This window comes from Anomaloglossus baeobatrachus, chromosome 11, assembly GCF_048569485.1.
Source record: "Anomaloglossus baeobatrachus isolate aAnoBae1 chromosome 11, aAnoBae1.hap1, whole genome shotgun sequence".
Taxonomy (NCBI): domain Eukaryota; kingdom Metazoa; phylum Chordata; class Amphibia; order Anura; family Aromobatidae; genus Anomaloglossus; species Anomaloglossus baeobatrachus.
This window is the reverse complement of record NC_134363.1, coordinates 105,494,571-105,513,968: the sequence shown is the minus strand read 5'-3', so window position 1 is coordinate 105,513,968 and position 19,398 is coordinate 105,494,571. Positions and strand designations below refer to the sequence as shown.

At 42.6% G+C, this 19,398-nt stretch overlaps 1 protein-coding gene across 2 annotated transcripts in view; it reads right to left on the bottom strand.

Moving 5' to 3' along the window:
• The window catches only part of NLRX1 (NLR family member X1), a 111,365-nt gene that overhangs the window by 23,143 nt on the left and 68,824 nt on the right, over positions 1–19,398 (bottom strand). For both annotated transcript variants that reach the window (XM_075327515.1, XM_075327516.1), the window contains exons 4-5: positions 10,815–11,431; positions 1,408–2,801 (exon numbers count right to left, since the gene is read on the bottom strand). In XM_075327515.1, the coding sequence (XP_075183630.1) occupies positions 1,408–2,801; positions 10,815–11,431 (2,011 nt within the window). The remainder of the gene's footprint in view (positions 1–1,407; positions 2,802–10,814; positions 11,432–19,398) is intronic.

Here is a 19,398-nt window from a genome sequence, read left to right as displayed (position 1 = left end):
CAATGTTGTGCACTGAGGAAATCATCCAGCCCTTTCTAAAAAGCTGTTATAGTCTCAGTCATTACTACCTCTTGTGGTAGGTCATTCCACAGTCTGGCTGCTTTAACTGTAAAGAACCCTTTCCCATTTAGCTGCTGGAATCGCCTTTCTTCTACCCATAATGTATGCCCCCTGGTCCTTAGTATTGTCTTTGGAATGAATAAGTCATGTGCCAGTCCTTTATATTGACCACACATGTATTTATACGTATAAATGAGATCTCTTCTGAGACGTCTTTTTTCTACGCTAAACAAATTGTTACGTCACTACTGGAGTCCGCTCCAGCGACTTCTGCTCCGATCGCCAGGCGACGCCGTGCTCCTGCCGTGGATAGTGCTGGTGATGGGAGAGGAGTCGATGCCAGCGGCGCCGGTGAATGCAGGCTCCGCTCATCCACTGGTCTGGGTTTCCTGGGGATCTGCAGTGCCACTGGCTGACTGTGGTTGGCGGTTGTCTCCCAGCTGAAGTACTATCATTCAGCTACAGCCTATGGGAAGACACCACACCCTTTTTAATGCCCCTCCTGTCTGCTGACCACTGCCAGAGATAGTTCTGAAAATTCTGGCTCCTGTTTCGTCCTGTTATGTGATTTTGTGTGCTTATTACCGCTTGTTTCCTGACTACCCTCCTGCCTGCTGTTTTTGTACCTCACTGCCTGATCTGGTTTTGACCTCTGCTTGTTTCGGATTACGTCCTTTCCTGCCGATTCTGTCCCTGTTCCGCAATTCCTGGTTTCACCCTGCCTGATGACTACTCTCTGGACTGCAGCCTTCCCACAGGTAGTGATTTCCAGGGCCCTGTGTAATTCCAAATCCTTGTATAGGGGTTAAAGGGTTTGAGGGTTCTGGGGGTCCTGCTGGGTGAGTGGCTTCCCTCTAGCCTATCCATTACAGCCCGTCTGAGTCTGTGGATCCAGGCAGGCATTACACAAATCCAACTTTTCCAACCTCTCCTCGTGTCATAAAGATGTACCTGTATCTCTCCATTGGTTGTAATCTATGTCGAAAATTTTAAAATTATCACAATTAATTTGACTTTTTTCTTCTTAATGAACCCAGCAGAACAAGAGTATGTATGTTTTTAAATCAAATTGAGAAGTCTGTACAGTGTATTGTAAATCTGTCAAAACTGCCTCCATGACTACCCTTTCTAACAAATGAACTAAAGGTCTAACTCAGAGGCCATGGTTTCGAAAACTATCTGCTGCAAGCTCCTAGTAAATGTCAAAACATAAAAGTCAACCTAGACTTGTAGAAATATTCCGGTAGATTTGCAAATCATGGTCTCAAAACAGCCTTCTTCAGTAACAGGTGTACGATTTCACCCCATCCACAAGACATAATATAACCCCTTTCTAACGGGCCTCACTTCACATTCTGGCATCTTCGGAGTACAGGTGCCAATGTATGAAGGGCGTCAGGATCTAGGTGACAGGAGCTGAGGTTGGCGTCTGTCATTAATTTCCCTGACCCTCCGATGACAGTGGCAACCACATTACATTTAAGTGGTGTCATGCGAACAGTGGAGAGATCCAAATCTCGAAGTGAAGTTACGAGTCCTGCTGTGAAATCTGGATTTTGAAACTCATATAGAAAGAAGAGAAAGTCCATTAGCTCAGAAGGCGGCAATCTGCGAAGACTGCATCGTAACAGATGTTTCTTCAGGGCACGTGTTATTTTTAGAGCATCCATGTTCATAATAGTGCAGCCTAGTTGGTCAAGCATGGCTCGATTGTGACGGGACAGAAGCCCTGCCATAAAAATGGGAAATAGTTCAAATGCTTCTAGACTGCTGTAACTATCGTCCTCTGCTGGCTGTAACGGTCCCTCAACACCAAGGATGCTGGAGTTTATTTGGTCTAGCACATCGTCATTATAGGAATCCTCTTCTCTAAACATTTCCGCAGTCATTGTTTGAGCTATGTTGTCACGACTCTGTCCACTCACTCTGCCATAAAGACGTGGCACTACACGTAAAAGATTAAAAAGTGTGAAGATGCGCAGAGGAAGAAACTTCGACAACACGTTGACCACAGCAACCACGTCTTCTCCAGCTTTGCTGATGATCTCAGAAAGCTCTTTCCCCAGCCGTTGCAATGCAGTCTTATTTTCTCCCAACACTACATATAGTGCAGCTAAGTATTCCTGCATAGCAGGTATAGCAAAGACAAAGAGGCTTTCTTGGCCCGGCTGGACACAGGGAGTAAGAAAAAAACGAAAAGCATCAGATCTGAAGACCGTCAGAAGGTTGAGCTCTTCCTCGCTGTTCATTTGTACATGAAAACACTTTGTGATATCAGCTTCACTGAATTTGGTACGTCGAGACTTACAGCCCTCATAAGCCAGTTTGCCTACAGTGCGTGCCACATACAGCATCAAAGAAATTTTAGAGGGATGCGTTATATCCAATACTTCACCAGCAAAGTTTAAACGTAAAAAAGTAGTGTAGATGCCGGTCAGTGTGGTACGCGAGTCATCAGGCTTTGTATAATACAGCAAGTGTAATGTAGCACAGGTCAGCCAACAATAGGAAGGCAGAAAACACGCAGCCGACAATTGGCTGTGATGTTCCAGGTTGCGGCTTAACATTGATGCCAAGTTCTCCGTTTCTCGTGGATCTGCATCTTTGTGGCCCAAACGTAACTGGAAGTACATCTTTTGTAGCTCCATGTCGGAAAATCCACATATCTCAGCATACCGACCTACATACTTCCCTGGGATTCGTTTCAGTGCTGAGGGTCGAGTAGTCACCAACACATTTGCCTGAAAGGGATAGTAAGAATAATAAATATAAACTTTTTATTCCTTTCTAAAATTCAATTTACACAAATTATTATAGTAAAGTGGTTGTCTCACTGTCAATCTTCAGGAACACACCGCTTCCCTGCCTCCTGTTTTCCTGCTTACTGGGGGCAGTGCACTCCCGCTGCAGGGTGGTGGTATGGGCACTGTGCTCCCTTTGAAGTTACTGGTAGAGGATGATTTAGCTCTGCAGCATTGAGAAGAGCAGGAGCACTGAAGAAGGCTGGATCCAGTGATCTGGCCAGCTTCAGATTAGAGCATACAAGCTGTTTAGTAAACAACTTGCAAGTGTCTGCATCTTAACTAGGAAACTGGCCACCTGAACTCTTGAGAACTGAGAGGATTTTAAATTGCAATGTTGTATGTTTTTACAAGCACTCTACATTCTTCTTGATTTAATAGGATGAGACAATCCTGTTAACTTACAGGGTTTTATAATATAGCCCACATACTAGGATATACACATGGAGAAAACTATTGGTACCCTTCTGTTAAGGTCAAAAAAACCCAGAATGATCCCTAATATAAAAGTAGTCACTGTGCTGTTTGGTATCATGGTGTGTACAACGCTGAACATGGACAAAGAAAGCTAAAGAGAGAGTTGACTCAGGACATTAGAAAGAAAATTATAGAAAACCATGTTAAATGTGAAGGCCATAAGACCATCTCTAAACAGCTTGATGTTCTGTACATATTTTTCAGAAGTTTAAGGTCTATGGTATGGGATTGTAGCCAAGCATTAGAAAAGTTGTGTATCTCCCTGGAGTACCCCTTTAATATTTTGATTGCACAACCTTTTGAAGCAATCACACCAAACAAATTATTTCTGTAATTTTAATGGTGCTTCTGCACCTTTCCACACAAATTTTGGCTACTGCTCATGAGCAAACTGCTCCTTGTGTCTCAGGTGTGAAGGTGCCTTCTACAGACTACACGTTTTAACAACTTTGAAAGATGTTCAATAGGATTTAGATCAGGGCTCATAGAAGCCAATGTTATTAGCTATGTGTTTTGCGCAATTATCCTGTTGAGAAACCCATTATCTTGGTCTCAAACCAAGCTTTCTGACATTGGGCTGCTCATTTTGCTCGAGAATGTCTTAATGGTCTTGAGATTGTATTCTATCCTGCACAGATTCAAGACACCCTAGGTCAGATGCAGCAAAGTAGCCCCAAAACATAACCGAGCCTCCTCCATGTTTCACAGTAGGAACATTCTTTTCTTTGGATGCATCATTTTTGCGTCAGTGAACATTAAGTTGATGGGACTTTGTCAAAACAGTACAGTTTAGTCACATTTTTCCAAAGGACTTTCTCCCAGAAGGTTTGTGGCTTATTAATATGCATTTTTGCTTATTCCAGTTCTCACTTTTCAATGATTTGCTTTCAACAGTTGTTTCCTCCTCTAAAGCCTTCCATGAAGTCCACTTTGGCCAAGACAGTGACAGATGGTGCTATCTAACACTGATGTACCTTAATCTTGGAGTTCACCTTTAAATTTCTTTGGAAGTTGTTTTGGGTTATTTGGTTACCACTTGTATTATCTGTCTCTACAATTTGTTATCAATTTACCTCATGCGGCCTTGTGCATAAAGGTTGGAACAGTCCCATAGCATAAATCTTAAACTTCTGAATAATATATGCAATTGTGGTAACAGGAACATCAAACTGTTTGGAGATGGTCTCATTGCCTTCACCTTTAACATGTTTGTCTATAATTTTCTTTCTAATCTCCTGACACAACTCTCTCTTTAGCTTTCTTTGGTCCATGTTCAGTGTGGTACACACCATGATGCAAAACAGCACAGTGACTACTTTTTTCTCTATATATATTGGCAGACTGACTGATTACAAGTTTGTAGACACCTTAGATGCTCATTACAGGACACAGCTTAGTTTCACATGCCCTTATGGTCAACTTATTTTTAATAATTTCTAGGGGTACCATCACTTTTGACCAGGCTATTTTCATTAGTTTGTTTTTTAGTAGTTTTTTTTTCTGTTAAACCACAATTTGAAAGCAATGTCTATCTGTCATTAGTTGATATTCAGTAAATCTAAATTGAAAGTTATTTTTTGTCAATTTTAAATTATTTAGTGGCCACTGTAGATTTTTCTTACTTTACCAGAAGGTACCAACTTTGTCCATGTGTGTACATACACTCTGCAGTATGTGCTATTTACCAAATAATTTAGTTAGAGTTTAAAATGGTTATTATTTCTTTTTATTTTTAACCCCTACCTGACATGTGAATGCATGTACATCATGTTGGTTGCAAGTGTATAGATTGGATTCTGAAGCTGCGCCCTCTCCATACACAGCAGGTGCTGGCTGTGTTATACACTAGGCACATGCAGTTAACAGCAGCCAATGGCATTAGCTCCGATCACTATTGTTTAACTACTTAGATGCCTCTGTCAATCTCTAACAGCAGCATTTAAGTGGTTCCATCCTGGACAATAGAGGGGGATCTGTGCCTATCCCCAAAGTCACAATCTCAATCTGTATATATTGTTTTAAAAGACTGAAAAATATATTTAAAAATATATAAAAAAATTAAATCCCTTCATTTTCCCATCAATAAATAAGCATATTAGGTATTAATGTGTCTAAGCGTCCAGTCTCTAAAAATATACAATTTAACCCACTTGGTAAATACCATAAAATGAAAAACATTAAATTGCCTAGTATTAAACGCCACACCTTTCTTAAAAAAATATGCTATAAAAAGTTCACACTGAGAAAAAAGTAAAATACTATGGAGAAATTACTGGGATTTTTTTACCATTTTGTTTGACTTGGGATTTTTTCCACATTTTTCAGGACATTATATGGTTAAGTGAAAGGTGTAATTCAAAGCTATATCCCCAAAACACCTCAAGCCTTCCTACTGAGAAAAAAAATGTAAAAAAGTTAAAGGCTCTTGGAAAAAATAAATGTGCTAAAATTAAAATTTGCTGACGGGAAGTAGTTAGGCAACACGTCATCACATGGCTCAAAAGCAAACAAACATCTGTAATTAAGCCCAATTTGCTCAATTGTAATCACTTTACAAAAGACTGAGGGCATCAATTATGTGCAAAGGAAAGGCGGTAGATTCATCAATTATGTGCCCGCTAAAAAAAAAAAAAATAGACAATAACATAAAACATTTTTACATTTTTTCTATTAACATGATGTCTGATCATGAGAACACGGCTTCCGAATTTCTATTTCTCTTACAAGTTTACCAACTGAATGAAGTAGCATTGTGGAGGATATGAACTATCATTCTATTCAATGTCCACGGGTATCAAGGAAGACACATTCCCCTCAATGATCTCTCTCAAATGAATACACAAGAATGAAGCCGCAGTACAGTGCCTTGCGAAAGTATTCGGCCCCACTGAATTTTCAACCTTTTCCCACATTTCAGGCTTCAAACATAAAGATAAAAAAATGTAATGTTCTGGTGAAGAATCAACAACAAGTGGGACAATTGTGAAGGTGAACTAAATTTATTGCTTATTTTAAACTTTTTTAAAGAATAAATAACTGAAAAGTGGGGTATGCAATATTATTCATCCCCTTTACTTTCAGTGCAGCAAACTCACTCCAAAAGTTCATTGAGGATCTCTGAATGATCCAATGTTGTCCTAAATGACTGATGATGATAAATATAAGCCACCTGTGTGTAATCAAGTCTCCGTATAAATGCACCTGCTCTGTGATAGTCTCAGTGTTCTGTTTAAAAGGGTGGTTCACCCATATTTTTTATTGTCTAGTTCGATATTATATTGAGAAACAATGTTTCTCTCAAATACCTTGTGTTGGCAATAGTGCCTGTGACAGGCGTTATTGCAGACTGCTGTTCCCCGACCAGTGACGTCTCCGTCAAATGCTGCACACGTCACATCCGTGCAGCCGGCTACATTCTTCCAGACTCTGAGCTGTGAGCCGTGTTTCACTGCTGTCACAGCCCATCTGCTCCCCCCTCCCTCCTCCCTCACAGCACAGCGCGTCTCCTGCTCCCCCTCCCTACTCCCTCCTCGCAGAACGCTGCAAGCAAGAGACATGCTGTGCTGTGAGGGAAGAGGGAGGAGGAGCAGGGAGCAGATGGGCTCAGAATGCAGCCGGCTGCACGGATGTGACGTGTGCAGCACTTGACGGGCACGTCACTGGACGGGGAACAGCAGTCTGCAATAGCGCCTCTCACAGGCACTATTGCCAACACAAGGTATTTGAGAGAAACATTGTTTCTCAATATAATATCGATCTAGACAATAAAAAATATGGGTGAACCACCCCTTTAAAGCGCAGATAGCATCATGAAGTCCAAGGAACACAACAGGCAGGTCCGTGATACTGTTGTGGAGAAGTTTAAAGCTGGATTTGGTTACAAAAAGATTTCCACAATTTTAAACATCCCAAGAAGCACTGTGAAGTGATCATATTGAAATGGAAGGAATATCATACCACTGCAAATCTACCAACACCCGGCCGTCCATCCAAACTTTCATCTCAAACAAGGACAAGACTGATCAGAGATGCAGCCAAGAGGCCCATGATCACTCTGGATAAACTGCAGAGATCTACAGCTGAGATGGGAGAGTCTGTCCATAGGACAAAAATTGGTCGTACACTGCACAAATCTGGCCTTTATGGAAGAGTGGCAAGAAGAAAGCCATTTTTCAAAGATATCCATAAAAAGTGTTGTTTAAAGTTTACCATAAGCCACCTGGGAGACACACCAAACATGTGGAAGAAGGTGCTCTGGTCAGATGAAACCAAAATCGTACTACTTGGGCAAAATGCCAAATGATATGTTTGGTGTAAAAGCAACACAGTTCATCACCCTGAACACACCATCCTCACTGTCATACATGGTGGTGGCAGCATCATGGTTTGGACCTGCTTTTCTTCAGCAGGGACAGGGAAGATGGTTAAAATTGATGGGAAGATGGATGGAGCCAAATACAGGACAATTCTTGAAGAAAACCTGTTGGAGTCTGCAAAAGACTGGAGACTGGGACTGAGATTTGTCTTCCAACAAGACAATGATCCAAAACATAAAGCAAAATCTACAATGGAATGGTTCACAAATAAACGTATCCAGGTGTTAGAATGGCCAAGTCAAAGTCCAGACCTGAACCCAATAGAGAATCTGTGGAAAGAGCTGAAAACTGCTGTTCACAAACGCTCTCCATCCAACCTCACTCAGCTCCAGCTATTTGAAAAGGAAGAATGAGCAAGAATTTCAGTCTCTCGATGTGCAAAACTGATAGACATACCCCAAGCGACTTGCAGCTGTAATCGCAGCAAAAGGTGGCGCTACAAAGTATTAACTTAAAGGGGACGAATAATATTGCACGCCCCAATTTTCAGTTTTTTGTTGTTTTTTTTTAAAGTTTAAAATAAGCAATAAATTTTGTTCAACTTCACAATTATGCACCACGTTGTTGGTTCTTCACAAAATATTTAAATTTTTATCCTTATGTTTGAAACCTGAAATGTGGGAAAAGGTTGAAAAAGTTGAAAAATTCAAGGGAGCCGAATACTTTCGCAAGGCACTGTATGCTTGCTTTAGCTTGTCACCTCATACAATCACCGAATTATGATTGCATAGAATAATAAAAAAAAACACATACAGTTGAAACCAGAAGTTTCTATCCACTATCTATAAAGACTCATCTGCATGTTTTTCTCTCTATCTGACATGAAATCAGAATAAACCTTTCCCATTTTAGATCAATTAGGAACCAAAATTACTATATTTGCCAATTGACAGAATAATGAAAGAGAGAATGTTTTAAAGCATTTTTATTACTTTTTGCAAAGTCAGAGGTTTACATACACTAAGAGTACTATTCCTTTAAACAATATGGGACAGCCCATATGATTATGTCATGTCTTTGGAAGCTTCTGATAGGTTTATTGGCAACATCTGAGTTAATTAGAGACACACCTGTGGATACATTTTAATGCACACCTGAAACACACTGCTTCTTTGGTTAGCATTATGGGAAAGTCAAAAGAAATCAGCCAAGATCTCAAGAAGAGCGTTCAAAGAGATGTATAGAAGGGGTTAACGCCGCGCATCAGCCAATATGAAACTGTAGAAGAGTTGATGAATGATAACTTTCTTTTTATTTCATCGGTCTACGCGTTTCGAGATCAAAAACCTTCCTGAGGACCAATACATCAACAAAAACCTCTTCCTGAGGAAGAGGTTTTTGACCTCGAAACACGTAGACTGATGAAATAAAAAGAAAAGTTATCATTCATCAACTCTTCTACAGTTTCATATTGGCTGATGCGCGGCGTTAACCCCTTCTATACATCTCTTTGAACGCTCTTCCACGTGGGACTGCAGCAGACGCCATTATCTCATGCTTACCAGTAATTGTGACTTTCACAACTAAATTAGGTGAGTGTATATCCTCTATATACTGCATTGTCCATCTGGTGTTATTAGCGCTTCTTATTTTTAGATACAAGATCTCAGGAAGAGAATTGTGGACTTGCACACGTCTGGTTTATCCTTGGGGACAATTCACAGATACCTGAAGGAGCCTTGTTCATCTCTACAAACAATTATATGCAAGTACAAACAAGATGGGAATGTCCAGCCATCATACCGCATAGGCATATGTACCAGAGATGAACGTGATTTGTCCAGACATGTGCATATCAACCCAAGAACAAAAGCAGAAGACCTTATGAAGATGCTGGTGGAAGCTGGTAAGACTGTGTCATTAGCCACAGTGGAACGTGTGCTGTATTAACATGGGCTGAAAGGCCTCTCTGCCAGGAAGAAGCCATTACTCAAAAACAAACATAAAAAAGCCAGATTAATGTTTGCAAATGCACACAGGAACAAATACCTTAATTTCTGGAGACATGTCCTGTGGTCTGATGAAACTATAACTGAAGTGTTTGGCCATAATTACCATCGTTATGTATGGAGAAAAAAGGGACAAGCTTTGAAGCCGAAGACCTCCATCCCAACTGTGAGATACAAGGGTAGCAGCATCATGTTGTGGGGTTGTTTTGCAAAAGGAAGAACTGGTGCACTTCACAAAATAGATGCCATCATGAGGGAAAAAGGTTATGTGGCAATACTGAAGCAACAGCTCAAGACATCAGCCAGGAACTTTAGGCTTGGGTGGAAATGGGTCTTCCAAATGGACAATGAACCGAAGCAAACTGCTAAACTGGTTACAAAGTGGCTTAAGGATAACAAAGTCAATGTTTTGGAGTGGCCATCACGTATCCCTGATCTCAATCCTATTGAAAATTTATGGGCAAAGCTGAAAAGTCTGGCACGAGCAAGGCGACCTACAAATATGGCTCAGTTACACCAGTTCTGTGAGAAGGAATGAACCCAAATTCCTGCCACTATTGTGACAAGTTTGTGGAAGGAGATCCAAAATGATTCACCCAAGTCATACAGTTTAAGGGCAATGGTGCCAAATACTAATGAAATGGATGTAAACCTTTGACTTTGCAGTAAGTAATAAAAATGCCTGAAAACATTCTCTCTCTCTCATTATTCTGGCATTCGGCAAATATAAATAATGTTTGGTTCCTAATTGACCTAAATCGGGAAAGGTTTATTCTGATTTCATGTCAGATAGTGAGAAAAACCTGCAGATGTGTCTTCTGGTTTCAACTGTAAAAACATAAAACATGTGAAACCACGCATGTTCCAGTGGCAGAGCTCCAATGGTCAGCACCATTCTTTGTTTACTTTGTTGCAGCACATACATAATATCCATCCGACTGACTTCTGGAACCAATTACAAGCCCTAGAAGTCTTTTGACATATATACAAGCATCATCACTAGAGTCAATGATTGGCTGCAGCGGTCACCTGGATGTACAATAAGCAAGCACTGTACAAATCCTTTATCATTTTCAAAACAGTTAATACATTTCCAATCCCACTTGTGATTGTAGCAGCCATTTGTAATGCATTGTCTGCATGATGCTCACCTCCGGAAGCAGGTAGCCTCTTATAAGATTTACGAGGAGAGCTGCTGGGGGCATTGGATCATTCGGATCACTACATAACTCAGTGTTGGCCATCCTGAAATCTAGATTCATCCACTCTAAGCTATTGAGAATAAAGAGCACACCAGAATAATGCTGCAGTGAGGGCAACAGTTCTCGCAGATGAAGATACTTCTTGGTAATGAGCCGTGTAAGCGAAACAGGAGCGGTAACTTGGGACAGATCTTCACAGGAAAGAGGAATTATTAACTGGAACTCACTATTACGTCCATGGCACCAATCCAGTACAAGTTTTCTAATAAGTGTGCTCTTTCCAGTACCAACCGTGCCATAAAGAACCACATTTCTAACAGATTTTCCAGTTGTGTCTGGTAGGAACAGCTGAGACACAGACATGCTCTGAGAACATAGTGGACTTTGCAGTTGAGCTTGCAAATTTAGTTCCAACAGTGGGCGCGGAATATCTTCTGGAGAACACTCGCGGATAACAGGGTCAACATGGATGGAGTCTAAGGCAAAGGAAGGGCCAAAATGCCTTTCTTCAGTAGGCAAACAACTGAACCAAGCTGACAGGCGATGACGATGCTGTTCAATAGGATCTTTGAAAGAAAAAAAAAAAGAATTTATGTTCGCATTATAGAAATAAAGCATAAACTCTCCAAACCTAATTTGAAAATAAATAATTTTAAAAAAATTGCACACAAACACACACACAAACACACACACACACAAACACACACACAAACACACACACACACACACACACACACACACACACACACACACACACACAGGCAAGAGAACTAATAGAATTTCATTATATTATTTCTATCTGGAATTTATTAAAAATACATTACATAACAAAAAGATTTCGCCATCATTAATAACACACAGAATCGATCTATCTTTTGCACCAATATCTGTCCACAATTTTTGAGTGGTCCTGACGCCACATGCTGCATAAAGCCAGGAGCACAGTCATGCCTTATCACCAAGCTGTGGGACAAGGACAGTGGCCGCACAGCAGATTTTTATTTTTGCATACAGTGGCGTCGTGCCCATCTCAGCACAATTCCAAAAAGTGAACCCCACATTTTCTGCATTACCGCTGTTCCATTTGCCATTATGTACTCACCCAATGTGCACCTTTTATTTTTCTCCTGGCATGCCTTTCTTACGGCAATGCAAGAAGCACACATTCTTAGTTTCAGGATTTTGGTTTAGTGGAAAAATTAGGACAGAAGGGCCTTACATTTCCCTCAAGAGTATGTTATGAAGGTTCTGTAAATGCCTTATATCACAGATCAATCAATTCACAATCAAACTGACTCTGCAGGTCCATCACCTCTCTATATCGGTTGAATCTTTGGATGATTATTCACAGACCAAGTTCACACATTCAGTATTTGGTAAGCATTTCACCTCATTATTTGGAAGCAAAAATCCAGAGTGGAACAGAGGAAAAGTATAAAAAAACAGGAGCATCACTTCTGTATGTTCACCCTCAACTGGTTTTGGCTTACAAATACTAATGTAAACTACTGACAAAATACTCAAGATGTGAATGTGGCCACCGACCAAGTCTGCAACTCCCATTTTCATTTTGCTTCAGCACTGCACAATTAAACTAGGCCTTTTTCTATACCAATGTAGCATTTGCTGTGCGCACTGACATCCAGTGATGTAACTTGAGTCTGATGGGTCCCGGTGCAAAATTTAGACCTGGGCCCACATCTGCATGTTGAGTATGGGTCCTCTTAGTGTTCTAAATCTTTAAAGACAAACAAGTTGCCCCCCTCCCATAATGTAGTACTGTCCCCCATCCTGTACTAATGTCACACATCCTATTCCCTTTCCTGGTATATTGACCTCGATCCTGGGAGTCTTCCAATAATAATGTCCCCCATTTGTGCCCCTTTTAGTAATAATGTCAACATCCTGTGCCCCTTCAAGTAAGAATGCTCTCTTCCCTGCACCCCTCCTGCTGTAATGTCACCCATCCTGGAACCATTCCTATAATAATGTCTCTATCCTGGCCCCTTTCCGGTATAATGCCCCCCATCCTGGGTCCCTTCCAATAATAATGTTCTCGATCCTGTGCCCTTTTCCAGTAATAATGTTCTCCATTGTGGGCTTTTCCAGTAATGTCATCCATTCTGGTATAATGTCCCCAACCTTGGCCCCTTCCTTATGTATTTGCCCCCTCCTTCCCCAATCCTGTAATAATGTGCCTTGCTCTGCTGCTGTTTTCTAACACACTTAAAACAAGAACAAAAAATTCTTCTCCCCTTCCCTTGCTCCCACAATGTGTGGTGTCCTCTTTTATAGCTTACGCAGAGGTCAGCAGCTGGCTTCGGCATGCCTGCAATGGGCGTCGCATGATGTTACTGCTCTGCTCGGTGGGTCTGTGCGCCACAATACATTTCAGCTGACTATGTGTCCTGTGCCGCACATCCAGCTGAATCGGACGCTAGAGTCGCCAGGCCTCCTCTTGCACAGGTCTGCTCACGATCGCACGCTCTGTGACCACAATCATCACACCACTGCTGAGATCCTATTCCTATGCTATAAAAGCCTAAAATGCTTTGCCGGCCCTCATCTTTTATACTGGCTGTGATAGCCCCAATTGGCTACACTATACCTAGCTGCAGAGCATTGCTGGGAAGGCTGCGTGGCCACGGCTGACGTCATTAGCCTACTTTTGAGACTTCAGCAGTGTGTACAATAACGCAAATTGAGTCGGAAAATGTTCAGAGCTGCAGGGACCTGTGGATTTGAGAGAATTCAGTACTCCGCAGATTGATGTGCTCAACTTTACAGGGCACCTGGCAGCTGATACATGATCCACAGGCAGCATGTGTCAGGCACTGGCAGTATAATCTGAGCCATATGTTGTGAAACGCTGCAGCGCTTCAGATGAAAATATAGTTCAATAGTCGCTGGAGATAAAGCAAGTTGGACAGGCGCGTGCCCGGCGGCTTGTCCCAACTCACTGCCCTGGAGTGACTTGTAGGGAGAGCCCGATCACACAAAGAGACCCGGCTGTCTGACTTGTTTCCAGTACAGCTCGGTCCCTGGCGGCTACTGGACTATATTATGTGAGGCGCTGCAGCGGTTCACAGTTGAATATATGTGGCTCAGATCATACAGCCACAGTCTGATACAGTATATACTGCCTGTGGATAAGGCAACATGTATCAGCTGTCAGGATCTCCAAGTGTTAGAATAAAGCAACATGGAAAATCAGATATAGTTTTAGTGTTTTGATTGTGCAAAAGTAGTAATATATTTGGTATTGCCATAATTGTACTGAGCTACAAATTAAAGAGCAACGTATTATGTGCACCACACGGTGAACATTGGAAAAACCAAAACACTAAGAAATAGCTGTTTTCATCCATTCACCCCCCCCCTAAAAAAAAAAAAAAGTACTGATATGCAACTCAGATACAACGCTGAAACTAATAACAGATGCGTTTTCAGCACCGAAAAAAGGTAATAGACAAAGTGGACGTGTTCCCTTGGATTGTTTGATCTTTTCAAGCACTAGATATAACTAAGCTATTGGCTTGAACAGAGCGAGCACTTTACTTATGACTTTAAACCTCTGTAGGGCCTTTCCTTATTGTTTTACCCCTTCTCCCCCTGGCGATCGGGCGATTATCCGCTTTTTTTTTTTTTGCTTCCCTTCTTCTAAGAGACGTAACTTTTTTATTTTTCCGTCAATCTTGCCCTATAAGGGCTTGTTTTTTGCGGGACGAGCTGTACTTTTAAATGAAACCATAAGTTTTACCATGTAGTGTACTAGAAAGCAGCAAAAAAATTTCAAGTGCGGAAAAACTCGAAAAAAAAATCCGATTGCACAATAGTTTTTGGGATATTTTATTCACCATGTTCACTACATAATAAAACTTATGTGTTGGTGTGATGCCTCAGGTCGGTGCGAGTTTGTAGACACCAAACATGTATAGGTTTACTTTTTCTAAGGTGTTAAAAAAATTCACAAATTTGTCCAAAAAAAGTGGTGCACTTTTTGCGCCATTTTCCTAAACTCGTAGGATTCTAATTTTTCGGGATCCATGGCTCAGTGACAGCTTATTTTTTGCTTCTCGAGCTGACGTTTTTAAGGGTTATACCAAAAATGTGTATTTTTTCTTTTTGTAACCCTTTACTTTTCTATGGGCCGAATGGGGGGTGATTTGAACTTATAGGGGTTTTTTATTTATTTATTTTTTTACATTTTTTAAAACTTTTTTTCAATTTTTTTTTATTTTACTAGCCCCCTTAGGGGACTATAAAGATCAGCAGTCTGATCGCTCTTCCATTTCTCCAGATCACAGCTACACAGCTGAGAGCTGGAGAAAAGCAGAAAGTGGCTCATGATACCTACAGGAGTCATCACATGACCCTGTGCTACCATGGCAACCATTGGTAGTCACATGATCATGTCATGTGACTTCCGATGGGGGTGGGTAAGTTATGCTCATCACAGCGTGCTGATACATCTCGATGTCAGAATTTGACTGCAAGATGTAAGGCGTTAATAGGTGCAGGTGGAACGTGATTCTACTGGCGCCTGGCACACATCAGCTGTTGAAATCATGTGTCATGAAGAAGTTTATCCCCTTGAGCTTTATAGATCACTGTAAGAATCTGATCTCAAATTTGATTTACAAAGATTAGAATAAAGCAGGCTTTACACGCTGCGACATCGGCAACGAGATATCGTCGGGGTCACGTCGTTAGTGATGCACATCCGGCGCCGTTACCAACATCGCAGCGTGTAACGCAAATGAGCGACGATCAACGAGGACAATGTAAAAAATGGTTGCGCGTTGTCACGTCGCTCATTTCCTTAATATCGCTGAAGCGACAGGTACGATGTTGTTTGTCGTTCCTGCGGCAGCACACATCGTTGTGTGTGACACCGCAGGAGCGACGAACATCTCCTTACCTGCCTCCACCGGAAAAGGAGGAAGGAAGGAGGTGGGCGGGATGTTCCGGCCGCTCATCTCCTCCCCTCCTTTTCTATTGGGCGGCGGTTCAGTGACGCTGCTGTGACGTCGCTGTGACGCTGAACGAACGGCCCCCTTAGAAAGGAGGCGGTTCGCTGGTCACAGCGAAATCACAGAGCAGGTATGTGCATGTGACGCTGCCGTAGCGATAATGTTCGCTACGGCAGCGATCACCACATATCAGCCGTACGATGGGGGCGGGTGCTATCGCACTCGGCATCGCTAGCATCGGTTAGTGATGTCGCAGCGTATAAAGCCCGCTTAAGGCTCGGCTCAGCAGTCCCCTGGTGATACCGCACATGTTATCAAAACTAGGAATATCTCTCGCCCATATGTATATATATATATATATATATATATATATATACACATACATACATATATATATACATACACACACACACACACACACACACGGTACATACACACACACACACACGGTACACACACAGACACACACACGGTACATACACACACACACACACACACACACGGTACACACACAAACACACACGGTACATACACACACACACACGGTACATACACACACACACACGGTACATACACACACACACACACGGTACACACACACACACACACACGGTACACACACACACGGTACATACACACACGGTACACACACACACACGGTACATACACACACACACACACACGGTACATACATACACACACACACACACGGTACATACACACACACACACACACGGTACATACACACACACACACGGTACATACATACACATACACACACACACACACACACACACACACGCGGTACATACATACACACACACACACACACGGTACATACACACACACACACGGTACATACACACACACAATTATTACTTAGTAACACATTTCTCAACATAACAATACTCATATTATAATGAATTTTAAGCCTGTTGCCGTTGGATGTCATGCATGACGCTCAGCACTTTGACGCACTTTTGAAGTGGGAAGAGTCTATGGCTTCAAATATATTTTACTATATTCTCTTCCAATCTTCCAAGTGTGACATCTGACAACACTTGATCTTCTGACACCCGGCATTTATTATTCCGCAGCTCATTTTCCACCTTAGTGATTTTAATATATCACTTAGAAACAAACTCATTAAAGACTTGTATAACGAGTCCTCTGTACTTTACAGGACACCATAGACTTTGCCCTTGTTATCAGCGATTACCTGCAGAACACAATATGTTGTCAACGTCTTATTTTACCGTTTACAAACCAACTGGAATAGTTAAAGGTATATAACCATCGCTAGCTGCAGGGGGCTTTCACACACTCCACCTTAATGCAGTTTGAGTTGAAAACTAGGTATGGATTTTTATTTTGAAAAAATAAAATTTAAAGAATCTTTTCTATACAATGAATTTGCCTTGACTGCTTTGACCTTAAAGACTGCTTTAAAGGGAATCTGTCAGCAAGTTTTTGCTATGTAATCTTAAAGTAGCATGCTGTAGGAGCAGAGATCCTGATTCTGACGATGTGTCACTTACTGGACTGCTGGGTACAGTTTTCAGAGAATACCTGTTTTCTCTGCCATTTATGTAGCAGTGCTCTGCTGAGCTATGTATAGCCTCACCCACACCCCTATCTAGCAGTTTCCTGTGTACACTGTGCATTGTCAGCAAGCTGCCAATCAGTGGTGGGGGTGAGATCCACAGATTAGCTGAATGCAACAGATTAGCTAGCAAGCAATTTAGTTGTGCAGTGATAATCTCCTGCTGATAAAACACTGATTATATTGAAAGTATAGAAAGCTGCTGAGTTAAGGTGGTGTCACACACAGCGACGACGACAACGACGTCGCTGCTACGTCACCATTTTCTGTGACGTTGCAGTGACGTCCCGTCGCTGTCGCTGTGTGTGACACCCAGCAACGAGCTGGCCCCTGCTGTGAGGTCGTTGCTCGTTGCTGAATGTCCTGCTTCATTTTTTCGTTGTCGCTCTCCCGCTGTGAAGCACAGATCGCTGTGTGTGACAGCGAGAGAGCGACGAAATGAAGCGAGCAGGGAGCAGGAGCCGGCGTCTGGCAGCTGCGGAAAGCTGTAACCACTGTAAACATCGGGTAACCAAGGGAAGACCTTTCCCTGGTTACCCGATATTTACCTTCGTTACCAGCCTCCGCTCTTGCTGCCAGTGCCGGCTCCTGCTCTGTGCACATGTAGCTGCAGTACACATCGGGTAATTAACCCTATGTGTACTGTAGCTAGGAGAGCAAGGAGCCAGCTCTAAGCAGTGCGCGCGGCTCCCTGCTCTCTGCACATGTAGCGACGTTATGATCGCTGCTGCGTCGCTGTGTTTGACAGCTAAGCAGCGATCATAACAGCAACTTACAAGGTCGCTGTTACGTCACAGAAAATGGTGACGTAACAGCGATGTCGTTGTCGCTGTCGCTGTGTGTGAACCCAGCTTAAGGCTCCTTTCACATTGCGTTTTACCTTCCACTCACAGGTCCCGTCGGAGCATCCGTCCGAACCGCCCCTCCCCCACTCTGCAAAGCGTGTTCCGGACGCATGCGCCCGACAGGGCCATGCACTGTTGTGGAGCGCACTGCGTTAGCATGTGCTCTGTTTTGTGCCATTTTTTGCATATATACGTTTCTGCAGACGGACACCCGAATGTAGTATGGTAGTACGGAAATGGTAAGTGCGCACGCGCGGGATCTCACGGAGCAACGGGACGTTGCTCATGTAAAACCATGGTATCACGCCCACAGGCGCGTGATACCACGGAAACCATGCAAACTCCCACAGGGCGATGCGACACCCATGGGGCCAGAGCCTCTGATCATTTACATAGGGAACACGTAAGTAATAAAACATATTTTTACACATGCACGTTACACAGTATTACAACACAGGGATGGGTAAGAAGGGGTTACTAGGCCACACATCACACTGCTACTAGGTTAGAACACATAAATTACCGGACAGGTTCCCTTTAACCCCTTCACGACCTTGGACGGATCTATCCGTCCAGGATCGTGTCCCGTTAAGCCCCGCCCCCTGCCGCGGGCAGGCGGCGTGGATCGGCACACATATCAGCTGTTTTCAACAGCTGACATGTGTGCCTGCTAGCCGCGGGTGGAATCGCTTCCACCCGCGGCCATTAACCCCTTAAATCTTGCTGCCAAAGTCTGGCAGCAAGATTTAAATGCGCGCGGCCATGTTTGTTACTCACCGCCGCCCCCACCGGAAGTCACGTGTGTTATCACGTGACTATCGGTGGTTGCCATCGTAGCACAGGGTCATGTGATGACGCCTGCTGCTACGATGTTTCACTTTCATTTTCCCTCGGCCGAGAGCAGAGGGAAAACCAAAGTGACTGAATCTGCTGATTACAGCGGTATTGCTGTGATCAGCAGATAGCGATCAGCAATCGGATTGCTGATCGCTATAGCCCCCTAGGGGGACTAGTAAAATAAAAAAAAAAAGTAAAAAAAAAAGTTTTAAAAAATAAAAAAAAAAACAAAAAACCTAAAAGTTCAAATCACCCCCCTTTCCCCCCATTGAAAA